Source organism: Taeniopygia guttata, chromosome 13 (assembly GCF_048771995.1).
Source record: "Taeniopygia guttata chromosome 13, bTaeGut7.mat, whole genome shotgun sequence".
In the NCBI taxonomy this organism is placed as follows: domain Eukaryota; kingdom Metazoa; phylum Chordata; class Aves; order Passeriformes; family Estrildidae; genus Taeniopygia; species Taeniopygia guttata.
Window position 1 is genome coordinate 4,801,713 of NC_133038.1, and position 26,663 is coordinate 4,828,375.

A 26,663-nucleotide genomic window follows, 5' to 3' on the forward strand; every position below is an offset into this window, starting at 1 on the left:
CACTTACAGGATCCTCAAAAAAAGTGTTTAACTTGCTGTCTTAGTACTTATCTGAACGCTTTTGGTGCTCAAACTAAGCTGTTATTCCCTTGGCTGAATCTAGGCAAGGATGTCCTATTTATTTATAAGAGAATCTCTAAGATACTGAATAAAATCATAATAGTAAAAAAATCCAAACTCTTTTAATACTTTCAAAAAATTCAACAACAAAAAAAGTTACATCAAACAAAACAACCAACCAAAGCAAACCTCTCACGAAGAAACGATACATGTCCAAGCACAAGGACAAACAGGCAAACCCATGCTCAGTGCCCCTCTCTGGTCAGAGATTCCAGGCAGTGCTGGCCAGTCCTTCTGGGATACAGCACAGGCGTACAGCTGCACTCAGTGTGGGACTGTGACAGCCACGGGGACAAGGCTGTGCACGCAATCCTCGGGCAGGGTGCCCCTTACTCGTGTGCACACAGCCCAGCTGGGCAGCCTGGTTTGAGTCTGTGGGCGATTCCTGCTGTAACAAACCTCGTTGCTTGGTTTTTCTACAGAAATTGACTTTTTTTTTTCTTTTTCTTTTTTTTTTTTTCCCACTTGGACTTCTGTTAGCCAGTCAGGGATGTGCTGTGGGACCAGCTGCATTCCCTCTTCTCTCTCCCAGTGTCAGGGAGCAGGCATGAAGAGGTTTTGCACCCTTAACCATTCCATGAACAAACTGTTGGCTTGATGCAAGCCCTTGGAGGCAGAGCTGGGAGCAGGGAGCCTCTGTACCCCACACGGGGCACTGCCAGGCTGTGCACTGGAATCCTTTCACACCTTTCTCCACCGTGACTGCTGCCATACCTGCAGTGCTTGCTCTCCTCCTCCTCATCCTCCCTGTGGCCGGGAAGCCTGGGGTAGGAGGAGGTAGCATGCTGTGGTCCTACAAGGTGTTGGAGGCAGTCCCCTTGGTGAGGAGGCAGCTTAGTCACTGACATCCCAGGAGCATCCTCCATCTCCCAGCAGTGGCTGGAGCATTTCCCCTCCATTTGCAGCAGGAGCACCGTGGAGGGCAGCGAGGGGAAACATCCAGCCAAAATTACAACCCAGCCATGCTGCAAGCTGAGGGAGACGCACACAAGCCTCCCTTCAGCAGCGTGTGCCAGGCCCCTGCACTCTGTTCTGCGTGGCAATGTGCTTCTCTCCTCACCCCAGGAGCAAGCCCCGCTAGAACATCACCTCCTCGCAGCTCCCGTAGTCACTCTCCACCATGTCGGAGCCCTCGTAGTTGGGCGGTGGCAGGGGCTGGGCTCGGATGCTGGGCTGGTGGCCCAGCTCGCAGTCGGCGTAGGAGGGCTGGGCCACGCTCAGGCGCATGCTGACCCTCTTGTAGCCCGGCTCGGGCTGGTACGGGACCCCCTCGCCCTGCACCAGCTGCGCTGGGTAGTAGCTGATGGCCGTGTACTCGTTCTGGCACTGGGATGCCCCCATGTCCACGGGGCCCAGCGGCAGGAAGTCCTCCAGGTTCTGGTTGCTGTAGCGGGGTGGGATGGGGGCTCGCTTGTTGCTCTGGTCCAGCGGGAAGGGGAAGCCCCCGTAGAGAGCGACGGGCTCCGTGTCTGCTGGGGGAGGGGGCGGTGGTGGGAGAGGAGGGTGAGAGGAGGAGGCAGGGGGGCCTTGGATGATCTCGTAGTGCGAATATTCCTGGACATCCGACGACAGGTACCGCGGGGGCCAGTAGGTGGTTTCTGCTGGGTAGACTGGAACAAAAGAAAGTCATGTTAGATGCAGCTCTAGTTGTTGCCTCTCTCTTGCCCCCCTGCCAATTCCCTCTGCAGGCGCTGAGCCTGCAGGAGATGTGGCAGACTGGGAAGGAGAGGAGATGTAGGGATAGGGGAGGTGTAGCTGCTAATTTGGGAATTGTGGGGACCTGAGATCACCCCTGGCTGTGCTGATGCAGTGTCCCCTCCAGCCTACAGATAGCCACTACTCCAGCACCCAAAAGAAACGCTTCATCATTATGTTTGGATGCAAGAAACTCATGTTATGAAGGGACTGGGGCAGTGATGCCCTGGATCTCTCACTTTCCCTGCAGTTACTCTTGTGAGGAACTCCTACATGGGGTACCTTGTTGTCCAGAGCCATTCAAGGTGTTTCCCTGAAAATGTGATCCCTCTGCCCAGAAGCACTGATGCAAATGTCTTCACTAAAACTCCTACTGACTTTTAGGATCTTAATTTTTTTTTCCCAATTTTTCTCCTTTACAGGCTTTTTGACCCAGGATCACAGCCTGCTGTGCACTAATGGTTTCCCTGCTGATTGTGTACAAAACCAAGCAGGTTAAAGCAGAAAACTGGGATGTAGTGGTGAAACAGGAGGAAAGAGCCAATGAAGGCCCTATAGCAGGGCTGGGGAAGCATTTGCCCTGACTTTGCTTTGCTTTATCCAACACCATTTGTCCCTCATGTTTGCAAACCTCAGATCCACTTCTCAAGGGAAAGAGGGATGTGTAAGAGCAAGAAAAAGCTGTGGCTACTGACCCATCTCCTCCCTGGCCCAGGTGCACTTGATGAAGGACTCGTTGTCAGAGTTGGACGGGGGTGCAACGGGGGGCAGGTTGGGGGCCACGCTGCACACGATGGTGCCCCGGTGCTTCGGGGCGTTGGCCGAGTTGAAGGTGACGAATTCGGGGGTGCCGGTGGCTTTGCGCTGCTCCGGCGTGGCCCGGTCCAGGTTGTTGTGCGGCGCGTCGCTGAGGATGTTGAGCTCGATGGGGGGCACGGGCTGGGTGCCCACGCCCACGCTCTTGGAGAACTCGCTCTTGGAGAGCAGGTCGGGGTCCTCGCGGGCCACCGGCTTGTGCGCCTTGGCGCGCTGGCGGCAGCGCTTGCGGACGAGCACGAAGGCCGCGGCCAGGATGGCGGCCCCCAGCACGCCCGCCGCGATCTCCGCCATCTCCTCGGGGCCCAGCGCCCACTGCGTGGGCACGATGGCGGGGGTGATGATGGGCTGGGTGCAGTAGGCCCCCTGGTAATCCGGCGGGCAGATGCAGTGCACGGAGCCCCGGCTGCTGACGCAGCGCCCGGCGTTGCGGCACGGGTTGTCTTGGCACTCCTCTGCCAGCTTCTCACACCTGTGGGGAGACAGGCATGGAAACAACCCCTGTCAGTCTGGGGTGCACCAGAACTGCCTCATCCCGGTCAGGCTCTGGCTTACACCACCCAAGGATGCTCTGTCCTGGTCTGCTCTCCCTCCCTCACTGGGTTTTACTACCTGCTTATCTTGGCAGAGGATCCTTGAGCATAAAATGACGCTTTTCAAGAGACAATGTTTTACAGGGTGGCCCTATTTTTCAGTTGTATGCCCAAATTAAAATGGGGGCTTTCTGCCTCAGAGGAGTGTTTGGAATTCTAGGGCTAGCACTGCATAGAGAGATGCTCCCATCCTGTTAAAGTAGGATTTAACCAGGGTCAGTGTGACGTGTTCATCTCTTATGAAGCCTCCCATGTCCTCCAAGCTCTGTGGAGCCTCTGGATGGTCTGTGGATGTCTGCAGGTTGCAGCAAACATTTGGGAAAAGACTACCACATGAGGTGGTGAGTGGATAGCCTTGCTGGAGAGGCTTTTTAGTATTTTACGGAACATCTGCAGAACTGAGATAGAATTTCTGATTCTCTGTCCTGCTGCACCCCACACACAACCTAAATGTTTACCAGCAGTACAGGGGATTTTCCTTCCAACAGCAATGACCTCCCCATGCTTGGGGGAATATAAAGTGCTTTAGTGGATTTCCTTCCTTTTTTCTGTTCTCGTTACTGAACAAACTCTGTGAGGTTGGCACTGCTCTTGTTGCAGTCAGTGGTTTAGGATGTGTGAGCTGGTGTGTGTGACTGCAGCCACAGGCTCTGGCTGATGTCAAGTATTACACTGCCACCTAATGCTCAGCTACAAGCTCTTATTCCAAGAGCTGAACAGATAATTTCTGCCTTTGCCTTAATCCACGGGACCAGTGTCCATCCTGGCTAAATGGGCAAGGCAGAAGAATGAATTGGGTGTGATGCTGTTTGAGCCTGTGCTGGGTGGAGGCAAAGTGGGGGTCTTGGAGGGGCTGCTGGGCTGGGGTGGTAATGCCCACTGTCTTGAGCTGGGATTTGAAGTGGATGAATCACAGCTGTGAGCTGGGACAGAGATTTCTTCTGCATGAACCCCGCAGAGCTGGTCCCAGATAGAAGCAATCCCTTTAGCACCTTGCAGGGTGGGCTCAGGCTGCTGAAGCAGGGTGCACCCCACAGCTCTGCCAGGCAGGTTCCCCCAGCCTCAGAGCACCCTCCTGCCACCCAGGGCAGTGTCTGCCTGTACCCTGCTGCCAGGCCCCCCATCACAGCCAAGGTGTTCCCACTCCTGCTGAACTCAGCTCCTGAGTTCCCTGACAGGGAGCAGCAGTGTGTGGGGAGAGACTCTCCCAGCAAGGAGAGACTCTGCAGTGCCCCACAGCACCTGCAGGCACCGAAGCATCTGTAAGCAGAGGAGATGTTTCTGCTTTCCCCCCTGCTCAGAGGAGCAATGGCCACACGATGGCAGAGTTATTTGTGTCCTGTTCTGCTCAGCCCTGCCCGCCAACACCTCCCGGCTGCAATGCTCAGGTGCCTGCAGTTTGCAATTAATTAACCCCAGACTGAGTGGATCTGGTGAGCTCCAGAAGCGTGCAAGGCTCATGTTTTCAGCCCACCGTGGGATGTCAGCTGTCCCAAAGCCCCCCAGGCCTTACCTTTCGCCCAGGTACCAGTCAGGGCAGTGGCAGGAGTAGCCGGTGGCCGAGAGGGTGCAGGTTCCCCCATGCAGGCAGGGCTTGGACTCACAGGGACTGTCCCCAAGCTCACAGTGCTCACCAGAGAACAGCCCGGGGCAGATGCAGGTGTAACCTGGAGGGGGTGAGAGTGAACATATCCATGTGGAAAAATGGGCAAGAACAGGGGGGAGCAGTGCCTGGTGCTGACAGCCCCACAGGGGGCTTGCACAGCTACCCAGGCACAGGAGTTTGCTGCTGCAGGCGCTGTGGGACACCCAGGCCACCCCTGGAGGCCTGGTGGGTTCATTACAGGACCCAGCGTGGTTTTTGGAGGCTGGGTGGCCACTCTGGGGCAACACAGTGGCACTAGGGAACTATTTGAGCAACAAGTCAAGCCTGTCCTGTCCTGACACAGATCAGAGATGCAGTCAGGGCATGGCTTTATTGCATGGAGAAGCTGAGGGACAAATCTGGGTTAAAGGAAGGGGAACTTGGCTGGCTGATTCACAGTTTCTGACTGTTCAGTGCAATCCCCTGTAATTTGTTGTTCTCAGGAGTCTTTGGTCCTGCAAGTTCTCGTGGTATGAAGTGCCTGTCTCAACATGCCAAGTTTCTCCTGCTAACAGGAGATGTCTGCTCACAGACAGAGAGAAACCCAGCACAGCCATGGACTCCAAGGGGGCTCCTGCTGTTTGTGCTTTTGGCTGCTGTTTAGCACAGCCCTAAGCATGGGAATGTCCCTGGCTGTGCTGAGCTCCTGCTCGTCACCTGCCTGCTGCTGCTGTGCGGGAAATTCAGAGTTTCCACCTTGCAGCAAACTTGAAAAGTCTTTCTACTCATCCACAAGTTGAACAACCCTGCTTTAGAGCACGGGGCAAACAACCTGGGCCTGTTCCCACATGTGTCAGCGGCTGTACCAGAAGGACGTGCTGACACTGGTGCAGCAGGTGCTGGACAGTGCCCACAGGGCTGTGTGTGCCCAAACACATGTCCTGGATGTGGGGCTCATTTGTGTTTGTGGTCCTGAGCGCTGTGGCTGGGTGGTGCTGGGCTGGCCCGGGTGCTCTCCCCACAGCTGTGTTCTCACACGGCCACGTGGCTCCCCGGGCTCGCTCCCACGGGCGAGTCCCTGCCTGTGCTGTGATCCCACGCCTGAGATCCCGGGCACAGCTCTGCATGAACTCCTGCTGCCTGCTCGGAGCCCCCAGGAGGGAGCCCACGGCGCTCAGGGAACCAGGGTAACCTCACAAATGAACACCCCTTGGGCAATGCCTTCCCTGCAGCAGTGTCCTGCCTGGGGCCATGTCCCACAGGCTCTTTCCTGGTCAGCTGGGCCATTTGCAGGAGAAATTGTTCGTCCTGGAAGGAAATTTTGGGAAGGGTGCTGGATGATCATTAGGTTATTGCTGAGGTTGTGATTTTTCACCTTCCCCTCCCACTGTATTCTCTCTGCAAATGAAAGCAGGGGATGCCTTGACTTAGAGCAGAGATGTGTTTTCCCCTCGTGGGCTTTGAGCCCCTTCCAGCCCAGCCAAAGAGGTTTTCTGTGCAGAGGGTCTGAAGACTGAGGAGTGAGTGCCAGCCAGACTAACTGTTCTGTACATTTACACCTGGTGTCAAACAAGTTCACCTGAACCAGGCAGCTGCTGAGTCGACAGGGCTGGGAATCTTGTTCCCAGAGGCAGCGGGCAGGGCAGGAGAAGGTGGTGCCTCCTCTGTCCTCACTTGCTCGCCGGGCAGGGTGTGCTTTGGCAAGGGCCCCAAAGAGCTGCAGGAGCAGCTTCTGCCCCACGCAGCAGCGTGGGAAGCACCCCACTGCCCCTCGGAGGGGCCGAGGCACAGGCAGTACCCATCTCATCGACAGGGAGTTACGGGGTGCAGCCCTGCTGTGCTGGCAGCTACAACGAGTTGTAGGGCAGTGACACACGGGGGACATCAGTGGGAGCAGCTCCTCTGCTCCCAGCCCCTGTCCCTGTGATACAGCTCACTGCAAGGGGCCCCTCTGATGGCAGGGATGGTGCAGCAGGGACACTGCCTAGGGCAGAGCCTCTCTGGGGTGTGTGCACCCCACGTTAGCCTGGGACTCCTGGGTTTGAGCTTACGGTTTTCTCATATCCCTTTGCATAGCCCTGGGGAGTCGCTCACTGCAGTGGGAAGAGACCAAGATCTTGGCTTGTTTCTGCCCAGATACCATCACCACATGATCCCATCTTGCCTGATTCCAGCCTTGTTAACAGCTCCTTAAGCAAAAAGGATGCAGAGGGGTGGGTGGAATCTCTACATGCATTTGAGTTTTTGGCAACACTCTGCTCTCCTGTGTCATGCACACTCCTTAGAAACACCTTCCTGCCCTCTGGGCCTATGGTCCACAGGTGAGAGCCAGGACGATGATCTCACACCCCACAGCTGCTGCTGCACTGAGTCTCCTGAGGTCCCCTGGGATAGAGGATCTCTACTTCCCCTCTGGAATAGCCCCTCCACAGGGATAAATAAAGTTGTTGCATCTTTCCCCCCTCACTGCTTACTGCTCTCCTCCAGCTCTGTGTGGGATGTTCACATACCTCCTCCATGAGTTTCGGAGCACATCCCGTTGTTGAGGCAAGGGTTGCTGCTGCAGGCACCGGTGGGGGAGCAGCACTGCCTGATCCCCACCTCCTCCAAAACTTCCTTCGACTGCCCTTTCCCTGGAAGGAGAACCACTTCTCTGCCGTTGATTGCAACCACGTCCAGGCAGCCCCTGAACCCCCGCGCGACTCTCTGGGGCTGCAGCGACTGCCGGAGGCCCCCAAAAATCAGGTCTCGCCTGCCCTGGGAGATGCCACAGGTCCCTGGCAGCTGGAGAGAGGCGTTGCCCAGGCCGTCGATGAGCAGGCGGACGGAATTGTTCTTCACCTCCAGGAACACCGAGTGCCACTCGCCGTCGCTCACAAACCGTGAGGAGGAGAGGTTCCCAGAGGAGCTCCCCTGGCAGCTGTAGCCAAGCTGAGGCACTCCATTAACCATCTGCAAAACACAAATTCACAGGTAGCTGTGACACCGGTGGCTTCTGTTTATGAAGGGTTTCAACATTTCTCCTGCTACTTGTTCCCCTCTCTCCTGGATTTCACATTGACAGTTGAGATTACTCCCAATTTCTGATTCCAAGAAGTACCAAATGCAGCCCCTTTCACCTTTTTTATCCTATGCTTGAATCAATTAGTGACTACAACTCCTTTATTTTGCAGAACACCTTCATCTCTCTGGCACAATTTCACCCGTGGTCCTTCCCAGCAGCCTTTGACCATCATGCAAGGAGGGAAGCCCATCTTTCCATGTAACAGAGCCATGGGATCATACAGCTACTACTGCAGCTGCTTGCCCTTTCTCCCACCTTCCTGAGCCTGAGGAGAGCCCTGGCATTCAGACTATCCCTAAGTGCATCACCAGTCACAGATGGACTCTTGTTCTGGGCCACGTGGCTTTTCTTCTGTTCTCACTGTCTCATTAGTGGTGGGGAAGGTGCTGGAGCAGTTGCCCCTTTGGCAGGGGTGAGGGTGGTGAAAGAATCTTATTGAGGAGAAGCACTGGCAGCTTTCTCTGGAGGAAAAAGGAGGACTTGGGAGGCAGAGAAAGGAATTACTGTTGTACCCATGCTGGAAAACCAGGCCAAAGTTACTGATATGTGCTGCAATCCAATCCTGGATCTCCACCAGAATGGAGAGAGACAATGTATTGAGCTGCTAAAAGTAAACCACACTAACATCCTCTGCATTAAACTGGGACATCAGAAATTCCTATTTCTGGCCCAAGATTCATCTTTAAGGGTCATATAGGATGGAGAAAGGAAATGTTAGCTGTGTTGTTTCACAGAGAAATCACAGTTAAACCCCTTTTCACCTTTATCTCCCCAGTGCTTTGTTGATAAAACACCTCTCTCACAGAAGCCAAGAGCCTATGGAAAAGGAGAAAAGAGATGGAATGAAGGGCTGGTGGGAAACTTGCAGAGCCTGCTATGTAACATCAAGCAATTCATCCCAGGCAGGAGAGATGTCCATGAGGGATATCAGAGACAGTGAGGAGGGTTTGATTCTTGGAAGGGGTTAGAAAAGCAGGAATGATTACAGGCTACACTGACTCTAGAGAAACCCACACACAATATGAAGGGGCTACTCTGGAGCAGAGCAGAACAATGTTAACTCTTAGAGAAGCCCATTGTATAAATAAACACCAGTGGGAGGAGAGAGCAACTGCTGAAGGAAGAAAGAACAAGAAGCAGCTGGCACATGGCATGGGAGGGCCTCAGGGCAACACGTGTGTAAATCCCTTTGTACAATTGGCAAGCACACCAGAGAACTCTGTCACTTCACTTCATCTGCAGGAACACGATTTCTCTTCAGATGGGTCTGTAGATTTGGCTTATCAATTTCTGGGGCTGGGAGACAGCTGAGAACTCAATTCCCTGGAGCAAGAACTGACACACTGCCAAGCCCTTCCCAGCTTGCCTGGTGTGCCATCCTCTTCCTGCAACCTATTTCTGAACATCAGGAGAGCTTAAAGAGTGGTATAGTGATCATATGAACACTCTCATGAGAGCTTATCCTCTTCATCAAATCTACAAACCATCACTTATGGTCTTTTACAGGCTTTGGCTCACATCTGGAGTACCTCAGTCTACAAAGTTTAAAATCTTGAGGGATCCCTTCATTTTTATCAGGCCAGGTGGTTTAGAAACTTTTTTATCCCTAAGATATTGCTAATAAAGTGAGTCAGGAAATAAATAATTCACAGGCACTTTTATGGAGGAGGCTGTACGAATGTTTCCTATTGAAAAAATTGCGAAGACAAGCTTGGGCACAGGAGATCGTGGGCTCACTGAACTCCACCAATAATGAGCCTTTTCTCCCTTGACTCCCTGTGCTGGCCTGGATCAGTGGAGTTTCTTGCCATCTTGTCTTTCCTGAGCAGCACCTGAAGTGCTGGATTCCTTCTGATGAGCTCTTTGGTGACTCGCCTTCCCAGAGGCGAGGTAGAAAGCTTGAGACCCTTCAGGAGAAGTTTTTCTCACTGGCCCTTTACAGTTCAGCCTGAAGTCACTCTCAGAGATGGGTACAAGACACATGGATGGTATTTCTCTGCTCCTGCTCTTCAGGAGAGAATGGCTGTGTCAGCAGGAGCTCGAAATGTGTGCAAAAGGCATGTGCGTGGGGGTTAGCTGCTGTGCAGCTCCCTGTCTGTGTGGGTCTTTTGTACCTGTGGAAAGATGGAACAACAGGAAAATGGGGTTGTGAAACCATGAGAAGGGATGGGGAAATCCAAGGACAGGATGAGCACTTCCAGGTAGGTTACAGTGTGTAGCTCCCAATGCAATCAGTCTCAAGGACAAATCTCTGTAAGCTGGTAAGTGTCTGATCTTAGTCTCCAGTTAGTCTGAATTCAGTTGATGAGGAATATATAAAAACACTGTTCTTTAGTCAACTGCTTCTTTCCTTCTGTTGCCAAAGTGGAAGAGGGAGATGATCTTTGAATGCTTTGGTAAGTTCAGTGTTCAGTTGAAGAGAGGAGAGTGATCAGAATGAAATATTCCTGTCTCTGCAGGTGTCTAAAATAATGAAACCATCTGAAGAAAGTGGTTGAAAAGAGGTGGGGATGTGTGTGTGAAAAATGTAATTTAGAATTCCTGTTATGTCTTTTCTGTCCATTATTGTAAAGGACCTTTAATTTGAGGTATGGGAGAAAGTTTGCCCCTTGCTAAAGTAGAAACAAACTGGTTTGTGGACAACTCCACCTGATAAATTCTTTGTCCTGGGAGGTGAGATGCAAGAGAGGAACGAAGAAACAAGAATGAAGAAACAAGAATGAAGGTGATGGAGACCTGCTATGGTGACTTCACCAGAAGTCACACCAGACACCAACACATGCATTTACATGTACTGAGGATGGTTTCCCATTGTGGCTGCAGCAATTGCCAAACTGTGCTTGGCTCTCATTTGGTATTCCCAAGTCTTGTATTTCACAAATTACTAAGGGTACATATTTTTGCATATTCTTTCTGTGATTCCCTTCCCTGAGAGAGTTAAGTGTTTGTAGCTGTGGAGAGAAATCCCCCTGCACTGCCATACCCACCTCCAGAGTGGTGTGGTCACTCCCGTTGGCGTGGAACACGACTGAATGATGCTGGTGGGTCTTGAGGCGAAAGTGCATGTGCCAGGAGCCAGCCTGGGAGTGCTGGTACCAAATGTAGCTGTGGCCCCCAAACCTCACAGCTGTTCCTGAAAGGAGAATGAGAGAAAGGCCTCACCTTTGTGGCACTTTGAGGCTATGGACTGTATCAAGCCTTGCCTCTTTTCCCAGCCTGATGCCACAACTTGTCCAGGAGCAGTTCCATCCACAGCAAGCCGTGGATGCTGCCACTGCATCTCCCACAGTCCCACCAGGAGCTCCCAGTATTTCTTCTATGTACTCAGCTGTGAAGCAACCCTGAAATCCCAGCCTGGCTATTTCTGTCCTTCAAGGTGCCCTCAGAGTCTACAAGACCCTTGAATTTCTCCATCCTTACTAAATTTTTATATTTTCCTGTGGTATCCCCTTACATTCCTGCCCTAGTGTTACTGATCCCTGCTCCCTCCAATTATTTCTTGAAGTATCCTACAGCCAGTATAACAAATACACTTTATGTGACTTTCCTTAAATTTATCAGTTATTCTGTGCTTTGCCAGGTCCAGGATCAACACATGAGATCACAGATAAAAAATTTTGATCACTGACTTTCACTTCCTGCTTAGTATGAGTGACTTTTCCCAATCAGAGATAGATGTTGCTGTTATTAAATGCAACAGGAGATTAATTTTTAAAAATAGGCTAATATGAAACTTTCAGACTCTAAAGTCTTTGAAGTTGTGGGCAGAACTGCTGGTCACTGGGCAACCTAATTCCACAGAAAATCCAGGTGCTCTATAACGTACTGAAGGAGAACACAACGTGCCCAGGTTTATAGGGTCAGAGCAGGAAGGAGTGCTCACCATTGCACGAGCAGATCTGCTCCAAGCTGTGCCGTGGGGTGAGGACGCTGAGCCGGGCAGTGCTGTACGTGGACATCATGCCTGGATCCAGCTGGATGGTCTCCCTGCAGACACGGTGGGCACAGTCTGACCCGTGACAGGGCACGTGGATCGCTTTCTTCATCCGGAGCCCGACCAGCTGGTCCATCTCCCCAGCTGACCCAGTGAGCTTGCTGGCCAGCACCTGCGGCTCGTACAAGGAGCCGTGGGGCTCTCCAACAGCCAGGAGCAGATCCACCCCATCAGAGGCTGCTGCAGGCTGCAGGCTGGCCATGTGGATGTTCTGGCGCCGGGTGACGAGGATGTTCCCCAGGAATCTCTGCAGGTTGCGCCAGTGGTCCCCCACAAACTCCTCGGGGGAGAGGTGTCGGAAGTGCAGCACCACTGCCTTGTCCAAGGCCTCCTGCGTGAAGCACCACACGTGGACGCTGACGCTCGTGGTGGCTGTGAACGTTCCGTCACTGACTGTCACGTTCAGAAGGTAGTGGCCGTGGGGGAGCTTGTCCCCAGCGATGATCTTCCCATCTGCAGCCCCGACAGAGAAGAGCCCCTCCTTGGGCACCTGTGCCACCAAAGTGTACACCAGCGTGTCGTGGGGGTCCCGGTCCGTGGCGTGGATCTTGCCCAGGACACCACCCCGGAAGGCTTCCTCGTTGGTGGTGATGAATATTTCCAGGGGAAGGGCCGAGGGGGCGTATTGGCTCTGCTCAGTCACTTGGATATTTATAAATGCAGATGAGGAGAGGGGAGGGATGCCGCTGTCGGAGACCTGGCATGGAAAAGAGAAGGATCTGTTACAGCCACATGCTGACTTACTGCCCCTCACCTGACTGGAGAGTGCCTTTCAGGGAGCACTGAGTGAAGCTCTCAGGCAGCAAGTTGGGAGTGAAGAAGGAATGGGAAAAAATGGCAGCGGTGTTGGAGCTCTGCCTGGAGAAGGCCCTAGGGAAAGGGCAGCATCCCTTCCAGCATGGAGACTGATTGAGGCCTTCTGCTAGGGGTGGGGTCACACTCACTTCCCTGTGCATTCAGCAGCAGCTGAGGCACTTCTGAGTGGCTCTGAACTCCTGAGGGTTAATAATTTTTTGTGATGTTGCCAATCTTTGTGGTTCCATGCATAACTGAGTGTAGAGAGATGTAAAGCAGTTACGCACATCAACACATTCGCTCACCTTCCAGGCTGTTAAAGCCCCTGTCCCACCTCTGACAATGTCTGTCTAGCATTGAGTCAAGGAACCTCAAACAGAAAAATGTGAATAATCAGATTATGGGATAAATTTCTCCCTAATGCTAAGCAGTTAGAGGTTGAGGTTTGTAATATAATAGTACCCAGCTTTTACAACAACTGCCATTACTGAAGAAGTATGCACTTTACATGTTATTATCCTTTTGTTTGTAATGGACTATCCCTACTGATAATGTTGAAAAATAATGAATTCATTCTGCAACAATAGAAATCCTTTTTGAAGAGGAACTGAAACCACTTCTTAAATGACAAGGATAATTAGAGAAAGCTTGTAGGACCAGATCCAGGTCTCACTTTAAATTGGAATTCACTAGAATGATTATGGGGAAAGCATCTGTCTAAGGAAACTGCTGACAGAGTATTGTTCATGACCATATTATCTGATTTTATCAACACAGAAGCTGGCCCCCTGCTTCTTGTGGGCAGACTGCGTGGAGAATTGAGCTCTGGAGCTGGCTCCAAGCTGCAAAATTTGTGCCTGGATTGGATTTCTTCAAAGCCAGAGATGTTTTCATTCAGCTGGGCCATGGTAATCACATTTTATTGCTACTTAAGCTAGCTGGGGAATTCAGACACCAGGACAGTAACACTGGCTCTACCTGGACTTGCAATAGGTACTGTTCTTTCATTCTTCTGTTCAGGACAGACGATGTCACCAGCAGACCATTTTGGGTGACTTCAAAGGCTTTCCCATCGTTGCCCTGGGTGATCTGGAACGAGTATGGTGGCCCATTTTCTGGAGAGTCTCTGTCGCTCATAATAAGCTCCAAGACACTTGTCCCCACGGGAGCATTCTCCTGCAATGGGGAAAGATGCTGTTGGAGGAAGGTAAGCAAAGAGAAATGCCCCAGGGGAACATACAATGCCCCAGGATCAGGAACAGGAAAACAAATCCCACCCCTGCCCTAGAACACACAGAGCACAAAGCAGCAAACTGCTTCATCACTGTCTCTCCACTTTGCTCCAACAGCAGCCTAGCAATGAGTTCCTTAGTGCAAAGAGAGGGAGAACAAACTGTCTCCTGGCTTACCTGCACCACCACACTGTAGTTGAGCTGGAAGAAGCGAGGAGGATTGTCATTGACATCAGACACATGGACGTGCACAGGGACATCACTGAACTGAGCAGGGTGGCCGTTGTCTGTGGCTCGAACTGTCAGTGCATAACTGGGGATCTGGAGGATTTGTGGTGCAGGATTACTTGGAGAAATGGCAGAATAGTGGCTTTTTCACGTTGAAATTGTATTCTGCTGCAGCTTGATGAAATGCCCGAGGCCACATGTGGTCATTCACCATGGCCACAACAGCTTTGCCTTTGGCTAAGGCTCTCCATCCATAAATCTCACTCAAAGCTCATTGCTAAACTAAATCAGCCTCACAACAGTTGCAGAGAAGAGAAACAACTTGGCAAAGATGGATGAAACTAAGCTGGGCAAACACCTGTCAATACTGGCTTAAGAATCATAGAATTACAGAATAAACTGAGCTGGAAGGGTCCAGTCAGGATCAGCTCCTGTCCCTGTGCAGGACATCCCAAGAATTCTACCATGTGCCTCAGAGTGTTGTCCAAAGGCTTCTGAACTCCAGAAGGCTGAGACAAGCTGCTGCTGTTTTCTGAATGAGAGATTGTCCAGGTGACCTTTCTCCTCCCCACACCTGTTTTCTCTAATGCTCTAATGCAGAGAAGCAGAACCCAACCATGCTGCTTTCCACAACCAACATTCCCAATATTGGTTGGGGCTGACTCTCACCCAGCCAGCCTGAAGTACCACTAGGGCAGACCAAAACTCAGAGCTGAGCAAGGTGTCCCTGCCCATGGAAGAGGCTGGAACTAGATGATCCTCAAAGTCCCTTCCAATCCAAACCATTCTATGATTCTATATTGCCTTTCCTAAAGCCCGGCCCTCCTACTGCAGTATATGTGAGTCTAGAAAACAAATTAATGTCTTGTCTTCTACCTGCAATATTATGAGTAAGTAATTCAGAAAAAAGGAGGTAGCTGAGTAAGCTGCTCTCCCTCAGTCTTTTGGGACAAATCTGTTTCAGCCTTCCCATTCTCATTTTCCTGAACTCACCTCCTCCCTGTCCAGATGCTTAGCAATGCTGATCTGTCCATTTTTGGGTTGAATGGCAAAGTGTCCCAGCGGGTTCCCTTCCACGATGGAATATGTGATCTGATTGTTCATGGACCCATCCAAGTCATCAGCTGACACCTGTTTGGAGAAAAAAAAAAAAAAAACAAAAAAAAACCCACTGGGCCTCTTGGATCAGAAAGGACATGCCATGGAGAAATAGCACCACTTTGTCATTTAAGGGTACTGGTTTGAGCTTGCCTCCAATGAGGGGGAAAGGAGGGTAGTTCAAATAAGTGTCATTCCATAGTTTTTTCAACATAATTTCCTCAGCCTTCTCCTAGTCCCTTTCCTGACTTTACCACCCCTGTGATGGTAACAGGCTGAACAGGGAACTCCACATCACCTTGGGCTCTGCTATTCTGCCCAGAGGAGCCTCTGCCTTCCCCAGGTCACAAGGACATTGCTCTTTTTCAGGCATTTTTTTCTTCTTGGGATGTCCTCAAAGCACCTGAGCCCACCCTTAATTTTCACTTAAAGGCGTCTTATAAGGCAAAGTGTGCTCCATGTCTGTGGAGTTTCAGAAATTCTGCCAATCATTCTTTTTTAAAGTCATGCTTTAATCTTAGATGCTGAACCTAACAAGCCCACTGATGTCGCTGTGTCCAAGGAAAAGAAAAGTACACGAGGAGTGAATATTGCACAGCACAATAAAGAAGAGGTACAGACAGCTGGCCTGGTTCAGTCATACCGTGAGGATGATCTCTCCAATGGCAGCATCCTCCCGAATGTCAGTGAAGTAGGGATCTTGGATGAACTCCGGTGCATGGTCATTAATGTCAGTTATGTTGATCACCACCATGGTCACATCGCTGAGGGAGGCTGAGCCCTTCCTCGTGCCCTCAATGGACAGGTAATACTCGTGACTCACTTCAAAGTCCAGGCTCCCATTGATGTATAAGGCACCTATGTTGGCAGATGGGGAGGAAAAGACAGAAAATACTTCAAATGAATGGCACATGAGATTTCTTGGAATACTGCAGATATGCCAAGGCAACTGCCAAACTGCCAACTGAAACAGTGTAGTTGACCTAACTTTGACCTCCTTGATGTGGAAGAATTAGCAAGAGCCTTGTGGCCAGAGAGGATGAGGAGCCACTGATGAGGATGCTACAGCTGAGGGCAGAGGTCATTGCTGACGTAGCCAAGGGCTCGTTTCACAGAGTTAACACTGGCCTTCTGATAACAGCTCTTATCACATCGCTGTGCAAACAGAATAGGGCTTTATTTGGCTGGTAATCATGGCTCAACACCTGCCCAAGGTTAGGGTACTATTATCCATGTTCATTGAGTGCTACTCAATAGCTGCCTGTTACCCTGGGCTGTAGGTTCCTCGTGGGATCTCAATGGAAAGACTTAAAATGAAAACACTTTCTCCTGAATTTTGAAGTGGGAAAATCTCCTCATCCTGTTCTCCACATATCCCTCATTCACATGGGCCTGTCTCAGGTCTCAAATGTAGAGAAGGAATCTTTCCATTAATTTCAGTAAGATTTGGATCACTCCTTAAGTGACTTGGATGGCAAAATTTGAAGTAGAAAAGAAGACCGTATTCCCTACCCTTGTTCTGGGTAAAGACAGAGGTAAGCAGAAGTGGGAGCCAAATGGGGAGGAACCAGAGAAGATGCACACAAAGAAACCTTTGATGGTGGATCATCCCGGATCTGCTCGGGCACAAGATCATTTTACCTGTGTTTGGGTTGAGCTGAAATTTCCCATGGTCATTGCCGTTCACGATTTCATACTTGATCTCGTTGTTTTCTGCATTGTCCCTCGTCAGGACTGACAAGTTGAGGACCTCGGTACCAACAGCCACATCTTCCTTCACCATGGCCACATATTCAGGGGCCAGGAAAACAGGCAGGTATTCATTGAGATCCACAACAGAGACAGTGACAGTGCCGAGGGAAGAGAGGGGCTGCGGGGTGCCCCGGTCGGTGGCACAGACAGTCAGCTCAAAGGCTGAGTGCTGGGAATCCTTCAGAGGCTTTTCCAGCCGGATCACCCCTGTGGTCTCCTCAATTGAAAAGTGTCCATTGGCGGAGTCAGACAGAGAATAGACCACCTCAGCGTTGAGACCTGGAAGGGAAACGGACAGGCTGCTGGATTTATTTATTTATCATGCATTAGGACTATATGAACAGAATGGCCTTCAATTCCCAGGGAAAATGGAGGCTGTATGAACATCATACCAACATCGAGTGTGCCCCTGCCCATCTGCAGGTTCAGTCATCTAGCCAGCCCTCACCATTTTCCACCAGTGTCAGCTGTCTGCATTTTCTAGTGTTCCTCATTTTTAATTCCTCATTTTTCATTTTACCTTGTTTTCAAACGTAACTTCTCTTCATATCTGCTTCCAAAGAAGATAAATATGATCTTTCTTCTCTAAATTCAGCCCTTGCTGGAGAGGTTTATTTAAAGTTCCTTTCTTAGGAGCCTTACCTATACTTCTGAGAATCTCTGTGTTGTCAGGAGGACCTCTCCATCCATATTACCTACCTCAGCCATATCTAAAACTCCTTTTTTCCTTTATTACACTCATTCTCAGTCCCCACCTTTGAACAAGTTTCTGTCCAGTCTGGATCCCTGTGTCACAGATTGTGCTGTGTATCACAGCTACAGTTACTGAGCACATTCTCAAAGAAGGTCTGCATGTTTCTGCAGATACTGTGCTCCCAACAGGGTCACAAAAATGCTGATGCCAGCCCAGTAGTCAAGAACTTGTCAGCGATGAGATCCAGGCACATCTTTGCCAGGATTCAATCATCTAAGCCCATTGCTGTAGCACTTCCCTAGGTTTCAAAGGCTTCTGTTCAGAATGAAAGATGAACTCTACCAACACACAAATCCCATTCTGACTCACCCTCATCAAGGTCCCTGGCAGCAACCACAGCGATGGGTGTCTTGGTTGTGGTGTTATCAAAGACGGCCACGGCGCAGTGGCTGGGGAAGAACCTGGGCGCGTTGTCATTGGTGTCCTCGATGATCAGGGTCACATCAGCCTGGCACGAACGGCCCCCGCCGTCAGTGGCTTTGGCTACGAGGTGGTACGTGGGCTTCTGCTCACGGTCCAGGGATGCAGATGTGCTCAGCTCCCCTGTGGGAAAGAACAGGAGGTGGTCGTGTCTCCAGCAATCACAGCTGCAGCCTGCAAGAGCTCAGAGAGGTTAGGCTGTTTTCCTGGATGAACCGTGGGAGACAATAATTGAGCTAATAGTGGTGATGTCTCCACGCCACATTGCTCAGGGCTATCCTTGGATCATTGCCAGCCAGGGCCCTGGCAAGGCTTCGCATGGGCAGTCCTGCAAGTTCAGCTGAACTTCATCCAAAGGATGCCATCATGGGATGAAACTGTTCATAAATAAATTGTACTTCTAAACTCCACTGCACTGAGGTTTCTGCAATGTAACGAACCCAAGTGATTTCTAGAACAACCATCAAGTCTGGGTAAATACACTGCCCAAGACCTGACAAGAGGTGTTTTGGGATTTAGAACTTGTGTCTTTGGCTCAAGCCAAATACTTGTTGCTCTTTCCTCCTTGAGACCTGGCTGCTAGCAATAGTGTCTGCTCTTCATTTTAACAGAACAGACAGAGCAAACAGGACAATATAGGACTCCCTCTCCTCTATGCTGTGGCCATTCCTTCCTAGCCTGGGACAGCTGCAATAAACAGCTCCTTGTGTTGGTTAAGAGGAGCTAAGTGTTGAACCATGCTGGGAGCTTGCTTTTCTCAGGGGTGGGTGAGGAAGAGGATAAAAGCAGCCTTGCTCTCACCTGTGTGTGGGCCCAGCCGGAACTCCTCCGCGCCGGGGCCGTGCAGGCTGTAGGTTATCTGGGCATTGCTGCCGACATCGGGGTCGGTCGCTGATATTTTCAAAATTAAAAGACCCGGCCCAGCATCTTCAGAGACTCTCCCAGTGTAGAGTATCTGGCCAGGACAGAAGAAATCATTGGCATATGAGCTATCTCCAAAATACCTCCACTGCATATGGAGGGAGAACAGACCCACAGAAGCTTCACAGAGAAGGATAAACCCTGTGTTTTATAGGGGAACACAATGTGCCTCCCATTCCTGGCTGCTGGGGTGTGGACTGGGACAAGTGAGCTCATTTCACACAAGCCTTTGAATCTCCTTTGGGAAGTAACCACCTCTGTTCGTTCTCACCACTGGTGACGTCCACACCAGCGATCAGCTCTCTGGAGCAACAAACCTCCTGATGGGAATCTCCCAGCTTAGCAGGATATAAAACTCAGTAATTTACATGTCCCTTCCCAGGAGGCTTCCTGGCATTGTTTATCTCCAAAAATTACTCTTCATAATGCTTAGGCTCTCACTTGCTGCTGGCAAACATGCTTGGAGGCTAGATTTAATATTCTTGCTTGACATGCTGCTTAATTAAAATTGTTAAGCATAATCAAAGCAACAGGATCGTGTGAGAAGAATTATGACAAGCCAAATCCTTTAACATGCTCTGCCTGTTCTTTCTTCTTTTCTATTGTGTTCTTTCCCTCCCAGGATCTCCCTTTATGCCCCTGATGTCCCAGAAGTGACATCTTACCTGGCCACACTCAGGGCTGTTGTCATTGATATCCAGTACAAAAATTTCCACTTCGGTGGTAGCCTGAAATTTCCCATCAGAGGCCACAACCTTGAGGAGGTATTTCTCTGTATCTTCTCTGTCCAGAGGCTTCTTGGAAGAAATTGTCCATTCGCCCTCAATTTGCTCAACTGTGAACTGTCCCAGTATGTCTCCTTCTAGAAGGGGGCAGGAAGCAAGCAAAAAATGGCATTTACTAAGTGCTGAAAATCAGAAGGGATAAGGAAAGGGAATATGGGTGTGTCCACTGATGGTTCCTTGGGAGACCTGAATGATCTGGGTGCTCCTAGAAGTCCTTTCCAACCCAAATGATTCCATGACTGTCTCCCAGTGGTGATACAGAGGGCACTGGTGGTACATCCAGCAGGTGAGGAGCTTTTGGTCAACCTCACCGCACAGCTGGGAAATACCCTGCATGTTTTAGTTACTCCCTGTCTGCACGTTACAGTTGGAGAAAAAAACAACTGATTGCAGAAATGTCAGTAATCTTCTGCAGATGTGCATATTCATTGCCTCAAAACCACATTGTCTCACCTTCCCAAAGCCTCTCAGTCTTTTTTGTGCATGTTCCTAAAGGAATCCGAGAGCTGTAAATACCCTGCAGACATGGTTTGGATCTTACTCCTATGGTACCATGTACAGTTGTACTTCCTCTAACCTGTAGAGGTATTTAACATATAGCTTTGTTTTCTGGGGCTACTTTTGTTTCTGTAAGAGACAAATTATGAGAGACAGGTAAATCCAGACTAGGCAGACTCTCTGGTCCACCAGATTGATGCTGCTCCTACTGTTGTTACATATGTTGGATTTTAAATGGGCTGGATGCTGCCACGGGAGATCCCTCTCTCCTGGGACGGAGCTGGTGTTCTCTGCTGACCCAGGAGGAAGCACATCAGGCAATGGGGGTCAGTGAAGAGAGCTGGCTGTGGAACCTGTGTTTGACTCTGAAGGGTCTTGCACAGTGGGCTAAATTAAATTCACTCCCTTTCTGCTTTTATTTGTGCGGCAGCGATGAGGTTGGGAGGCACAATGACACCTGTACTAGCTCTTCTTCTGATCCTGGGGAACACCTGCCCATGCCCAGATTTAGTTTCTGAATGTTTGAAATCAATGTGGACAGGGGGAAACTGGGCTCTGTGTTTACCTAATCCTCTCTTTTGCTGCATTTCCACATTTATTTGTAAAGTTTGACCTGTATTTGTATGTGCAGAGCAGAGAGCACAAGGTGTTCACCCCATAATGTGCATCCTCTCAGGTTTAAAGTACTTGGAAGTCACTACTACCTTAAAGATGGCAGAAATGTGAATACATAATGGATTAAATATGTCCTCCAAAAGGCTTGCAAATACCTAGGCATGCCATAAACCAAATGAAAGTACCAGCATTCTTCCCCTGTTTCACATGGTTAACAATAATAGATAACAGGCTGCAGCATGATCTGGCCTAATGTTTTGACCCTGAAGGGTCCTTGTTTGAGTCTCAACAAACATTTTAATTTGAAGTATCTGCCCCAGGTCTTAGAAAGACCCTTTAGGGTCAAAAAGATACCATAAAAGCAAGCTTCTACCTGTGCAGATGCAGAACAAACATTCCAGTGTAACTTTTTTGTTATTTTACAGCAGTGGTTAATTTTAGTTGGCACATGTGATGTTTCAGGGATGCAAGAATAATTTTTAGTATTTCTTGTTAGCCAAAACCTTTACTAAGATTGACATGATAGTCTTAAATATTCCCCAGCGCAGAGTGACTATCTGCAGCCTTGTTATTAAACCAGCCTCCAAGTGGTTTTGTAGGAAACACGCAATACCAAAAAGTTACATATAGGTATTAAAAAACACAAAGAGGCTACAGGTATATGTGCAATGTGTAAACTGACTGCAGTGCTGGCAGGAGAAAAAGCTAGGTCACACAACTTAAATACAGATCACAGTATCTGTGTGAGAAAAATCTTACTGCCTGCTGTAGTGCCTCTCCTGTCCTTCCAATAGGTATTACAATTACACTCTCTTAAATATTCCTCTGTTAAGAAAGTGTAAATAAGTATTTCTACAGTACAGTGTAATTACTTGTATGTATCTTATTTATTTATTCCCAGAGAAATAGAGCAATTCAGTGGTGAGATAGTTATTTTAATGATTATTTCACTCACTGCAGTTGCTAAAGGGTTTTGTATTCCCCAGATTCATTTAACTGTAGAGTCCAGCTCATGCCAGAGCTCAGCCTTCATCTCCTGCTTCTGACAGGACTGTCAGTGTAACACTATTTCTGTTCTAATAATCTATAAACAAGGTATCAAGTCCTCACTTTGAGATGATACCTCTTCTTGCCCACTGGAGATCCAGAGTCAGGAACAACTCACCGGTGATGTAGCAGGTGACGCGCCGGTTCTGCTCGGAGATGTCGGCGTCGATGGTGCTCAGGGTGACAATGACCTGCCCCGGCTCCGCGTTCTCAATGACCGACCCCTTGTAGAAATCTGAGGTGAACTGCGGGGCGTTGTCGTTTTCATCAGAGACAGTGACCTCCACCAGGGTTTGGGAAGAGAGCTGCACCTTCCTGCCGTGGTCAGTGGCCACCACATAAAAGCGATAGATCTCCTGGTCTTCGCAGTCCAGCTCTTTCAGTGTGGTGATCCACCCGCTCTCCCCGTCGATGGTGAAGAGCCCCCGGAGGTTGCCAGATTCTGCTTCCAGACTGTAGGTCACCTGCCCAGCACTTCCTGTGTCCTGGTCATTAGCTGTCACTTGAATGACTGTGGTTCCTGAAGGCATGTTCTCCATGACAAAAGCTCTGTAGGGATCTGCCTCAAAAACAGGTCTGTTGTCATTCACATCCTGCACTTGGATATTCACAGAGACCAGAGAGACCAGTTCAGTCTCCAGATGTGAGCAGTGAGCCATGACATCAACCTGGTACCACTTGGTGGTCTCATGATCCATAGGTTTTTTGATTTTCAAAGCCCCTGTCTGTTCATCCAGTGTAAACACCTCGTCCTTGTTACTTTCTGTAGTGGTTCCCTTCACCAGGCTGTATATAATGGGATCCTCTGCAAAAGCTTTGACTGACCCTATTTCTGACCCCTCTGGAAGATCCTCAGATGCAGAGAATGTATAAAGGGGCTCAGAAAACCTTGGCAATGTCACCTCCCTGGGGACAATCTGGAGATTAACTGGAACAAGGGAATTCCAGTGAGGGGGTCTGCCATCTTCAGCTTTCACCTTGAAGTTAAAGGCTCTGTTTTCTAAACCAATAAGACTCTCCTTGACCTTAACAACCCCAGTGGCAGCATTGATCTCCACAAGGTCTTCTGTGACATCTTCCACAGAGTCAACAGAGTAAATGACATCTGCATTTGCACCTTCATCAGCATCATAAGCCAGTACCTGGATGACAGGGGAACCTTTGCTGACATTGGACTGGATGGACAGTGTGTATTCAGAGGCTTTGAACAGAGGTGGGTTGTCATTCTCATCTGTAAGGATTATTTTGACAGTGCAGAAGGCCACCTTCCCACCCCCATCCTTGGCCATGACTTTAATGGCAATGACTCTCTCTGTGGAATTTTCCCTGTCCAGTTTCTGCAGTGTGGCAATACAGCCTTTATTGTCTATGGAGAACTTCTCATGGGCGAGTTTATTTATGATGGTGTAGTCTATGGTGCCATATGGGCCACCATCTGGGTCAATAGCCAGCAGCTCAATCACTTTGGTTCCTATCTCAGCATTTTCTGCCAGCTCTGCCTCGTACACATTCTGCTGAAAAGTGGGGCTGTATTTGTTGGCATTTGTGGTGTTGATATACACAGGCACAGTGCTCTTAAAAACTCCATCTGAAGCAGAAACTCTGAGATTGTAAGACGGCTCCAAGTCCTTTTTGCAGCGGTTGAACATGGATATTATCCCAGAAGTGCTGTTGATGGCAAAATGCCTGTTGTCATTACCCGACAGGATCACATACTCCAGCCGGGTGGTGTCTCCACTGTCGGGGTCCAGGGCCTGGACTTTGATCACGATGTGCCCACACGTAGCCATTTCACTGACCTTGGCTTCATACTGAAGCTGGCTGAACTCAGGGGGATTGTCATTGATGTCTGTCACATCTACAATTACCAGGGCATCGCTACTGAGTGGAGGCACCCCGTGATCTGCAGCTCTGACTTTCATACGGAACTGTTGATTTGTTTCATAATCAAGGGCTTGAGCTGTTGTTATGTGCCCTGTGCTAGCATCAATATTAAAGAACTTGGCAGCATCTGAACCATCATCCATGATCTGATAGGACACCACTTTGTTTCTGCCTGAATCCTTATCAGAGGCAAAGAGCTGGACAACAGGGGTCTGTGGTGGCAAACTCTCAGAGACAGACGCTGTGTAAATGATCTGAGAAAATATGGGAGGGTTGTCATTAATGTCCTCTACCTCCACCTCTACTCTGGCTTCCGAGAAAGATCCAAGTGCTGTATCTGTGGCTCTAACAGTGAATGTGTGTTTTGTCTCTAGCTCATAGTCCAGCTGCCCTGTGACAGTGAGGACACCAGTTTTGAAGTCAGTATTGAAGAGTTTCAGGGAATCTTCTTCCACAATGTTGTAGATGAGGCGCAAGCCTTCGGGGCTGCGGGCCTGGATGTGGAGGATAGATGTGTATGGGGGGACGTTTTCTGGCACCTTCACTCGGTAGTACAAACTCTGGAACAGAGGGTTGGATCTGTTCCTCACACTGATCACAACCTCCTCTTCAGCGTGCAGGGGAGGCTCTCCCTTGTCCTTAGCAATGACCCGCAGGTTGTATTTGTTTAAAGCTTGATAATCAAGAGGCCTCTTCAGGGAGATGTCTCCCAGGTAAGGGTCAATCGTAAAGTATTTGTATTCCTCTGCAAATGAGTAGGTAACAGCTCCATTATCCCCTATGTCTTTGTCTGTTGCTGACACCTGAAAAAGGACATCCCCTGGCTCTGTGCCGTCCTGCACCGTGGCGTAGTATGGCACATTCTCAAACTGTGGGGGGTTGTCATTGACATCCTCTACATAAACTCTGACTGTGGCTTGGGACACTCTTGGGGGCTTCCTGCTGTCCTTCACTTCCACAGCTACCTCATGCATGTCTTGCATTTCGCGGTCAAATTTCACACCCTTGGTCTGAAGAACTCCAGAGGCTTGGATTATTTTGAACCTTTCCTTTTGATTCAAAAGTGAATAGGAAAGGGGTTCATTTAGCTGATACCCTTTCACCCCAAGAATGGTTAGAGTCTTCTCATCTGAAGAGTTCTCCATTATAGTTGCTGTATAAACGTCTTGATCAAATTTCAAGCTGGTACCTTGTGCCCGAGTTAAATTTAGCTTAACCAGAGCAGTGCTCTTATACAAGCCATCACCAGCTCTGACTGTGAGCTCTTGGTAGCTTCTCAGGCCACTTGTGTTAAGAATGGAGATGAGACCTGTTAGTGGATGGATATGGAAAGCATTGTCAAGGTTCCCTTCCACGATGCTGTAGGTCACCTCCGAGTCTGCATCTTTTGCCTGCACTGACAAAAGTTCCATCCCTGGGTGGGCAGGTAGCAAGACAGAAACGTCGTAAATGTCTTTGAGAAAGACTGGAGGTGAATCATTGACATCTTTAACGTGGATTGTGACCTTGGCAGGCTTGGATGCGAACAAACTGGGACTTCCACTGTCATGCACATGTACACTGAAGTGGAAAACTGGGGTGAGTTCATAGTCTATATCAGCACGACTGGTCAGTGTCCCTGTGCTGGGATCCACTGTGAAATATTTCAGTGCCTCTGGTTCCAAAATCTCATAGATCAGCAAAGCATTGGAGTCTTGATCAGCATCTGTTGCATAGGTGACGAGGGGAGCATTGCTTTCATCCAGAACCATGCTTTGTGCTGGGGCATTCTCCATGATCCAGCCCACGAAGGAAGGCTTAACGAAGACAGGCACATTGTCATTCTCATCTATGACATAGATGAGCACCACGGCATCCATAAATGCTCCAGCCATGTTGGTACCACGGACTTTCAACTGGTAAAAAGACACCTGCTCAAAATCTAAGTTCTTCTGAGTGGAAATAAGGCCTGACTGATAGTTCATGGAGAACACTCCATCTCCATTTCCATCTTTTATTTCATAGCTGACTGGTGACAAGCTTGTGGCTGAAACCTGGATCAGAGGAGAGCCAATAGCAGTGGATTCACTGATCTCTGTGATGTATTCAGCCTCCAGAAATTTTGGAGGGGTTCGATCCGAGGGTCTAATATGGACATGTACTGTAGCAGAATCTTTTAGCTGAGGAAACCCCTGATCTTCTGCCTTTACAATAAGAGTAAATCGCTCCTGCCTGGACGGGTCCAGTTTCTGGGCAACTGTAACAATTCCAGAATATGGGTCGATGCTAAAGAAGCCTTCCCCATTACCTGCAAGAAGAGAAATTAAGGAGTGAAGAATGCAGACACCTTATTCTCTTTTTCACAGATTCTCTTGATTGCAGACCTGATTAAGATCTGTTTTTTCTACTGAGAGAAATTAATTCATTTCTAAATAATTTTAATTGAAAGAACAATTAACTCATTGAGATCTGTGAGCTAACATTTGAATCAATCAAAATGTAAATTGGAGATAAACACCCTTCTAATTTAAGTATGTTTAGTGGTGGCAGAGCATGTGCTTGAAGCTTTTGCCTCGTGTGCAGAACATGGTAGCACAGACAGTACTAGTTCCTTCAAGCCCTGTCATGCTTGTAATTACCAATACTTCAGGAGCAATTAAATTCCTCAGTCCTTGATCTAAATTGCAGTGAGAAAGATGGAGCAAAGGATGCCTTGTCTCCTGCAAAGAGTTTACAGGCTAAACAGGCCATGTGGCACAGACATAAATACTTAAGTTTTAACCTTTAT

The 26,663-nt window shown here is 49.4% G+C and overlaps 1 protein-coding gene across 1 annotated transcript in view; it reads right to left on the reverse strand.

Moving 5' to 3' along the window:
* Positions 1 to 163: 163 nt before the first annotated feature.
* FAT2 (FAT atypical cadherin 2) overlaps positions 164 to 26,663 on the reverse strand; it is a 56,058-nt gene continuing 29,558 nt past the window's right edge. Inside the window, exons 10-24 of the mRNA XM_030283732.4 lie at positions 22,131 to 26,183; positions 19,733 to 19,929; positions 18,948 to 19,101; positions 18,036 to 18,269; positions 16,862 to 17,251; positions 15,864 to 16,078; positions 15,116 to 15,253; positions 14,072 to 14,215; positions 13,641 to 13,838; positions 11,757 to 12,564; positions 10,861 to 11,006; positions 7,320 to 7,761; positions 4,738 to 4,891; positions 2,511 to 3,103; positions 164 to 1,730 (exon numbers count right to left, since the gene is read on the reverse strand). Of these exons, the coding sequence (XP_030139592.4) occupies positions 1,198 to 1,730; positions 2,511 to 3,103; positions 4,738 to 4,891; positions 7,320 to 7,761; positions 10,861 to 11,006; positions 11,757 to 12,564; positions 13,641 to 13,838; positions 14,072 to 14,215; positions 15,116 to 15,253; positions 15,864 to 16,078; positions 16,862 to 17,251; positions 18,036 to 18,269; positions 18,948 to 19,101; positions 19,733 to 19,929; positions 22,131 to 26,183 (8,399 nt within the window). The 3' untranslated portion in view covers positions 164 to 1,197. The remainder of the gene's footprint in view (positions 1,731 to 2,510; positions 3,104 to 4,737; positions 4,892 to 7,319; positions 7,762 to 10,860; positions 11,007 to 11,756; positions 12,565 to 13,640; positions 13,839 to 14,071; positions 14,216 to 15,115; positions 15,254 to 15,863; positions 16,079 to 16,861; positions 17,252 to 18,035; positions 18,270 to 18,947; positions 19,102 to 19,732; positions 19,930 to 22,130; positions 26,184 to 26,663) is intronic.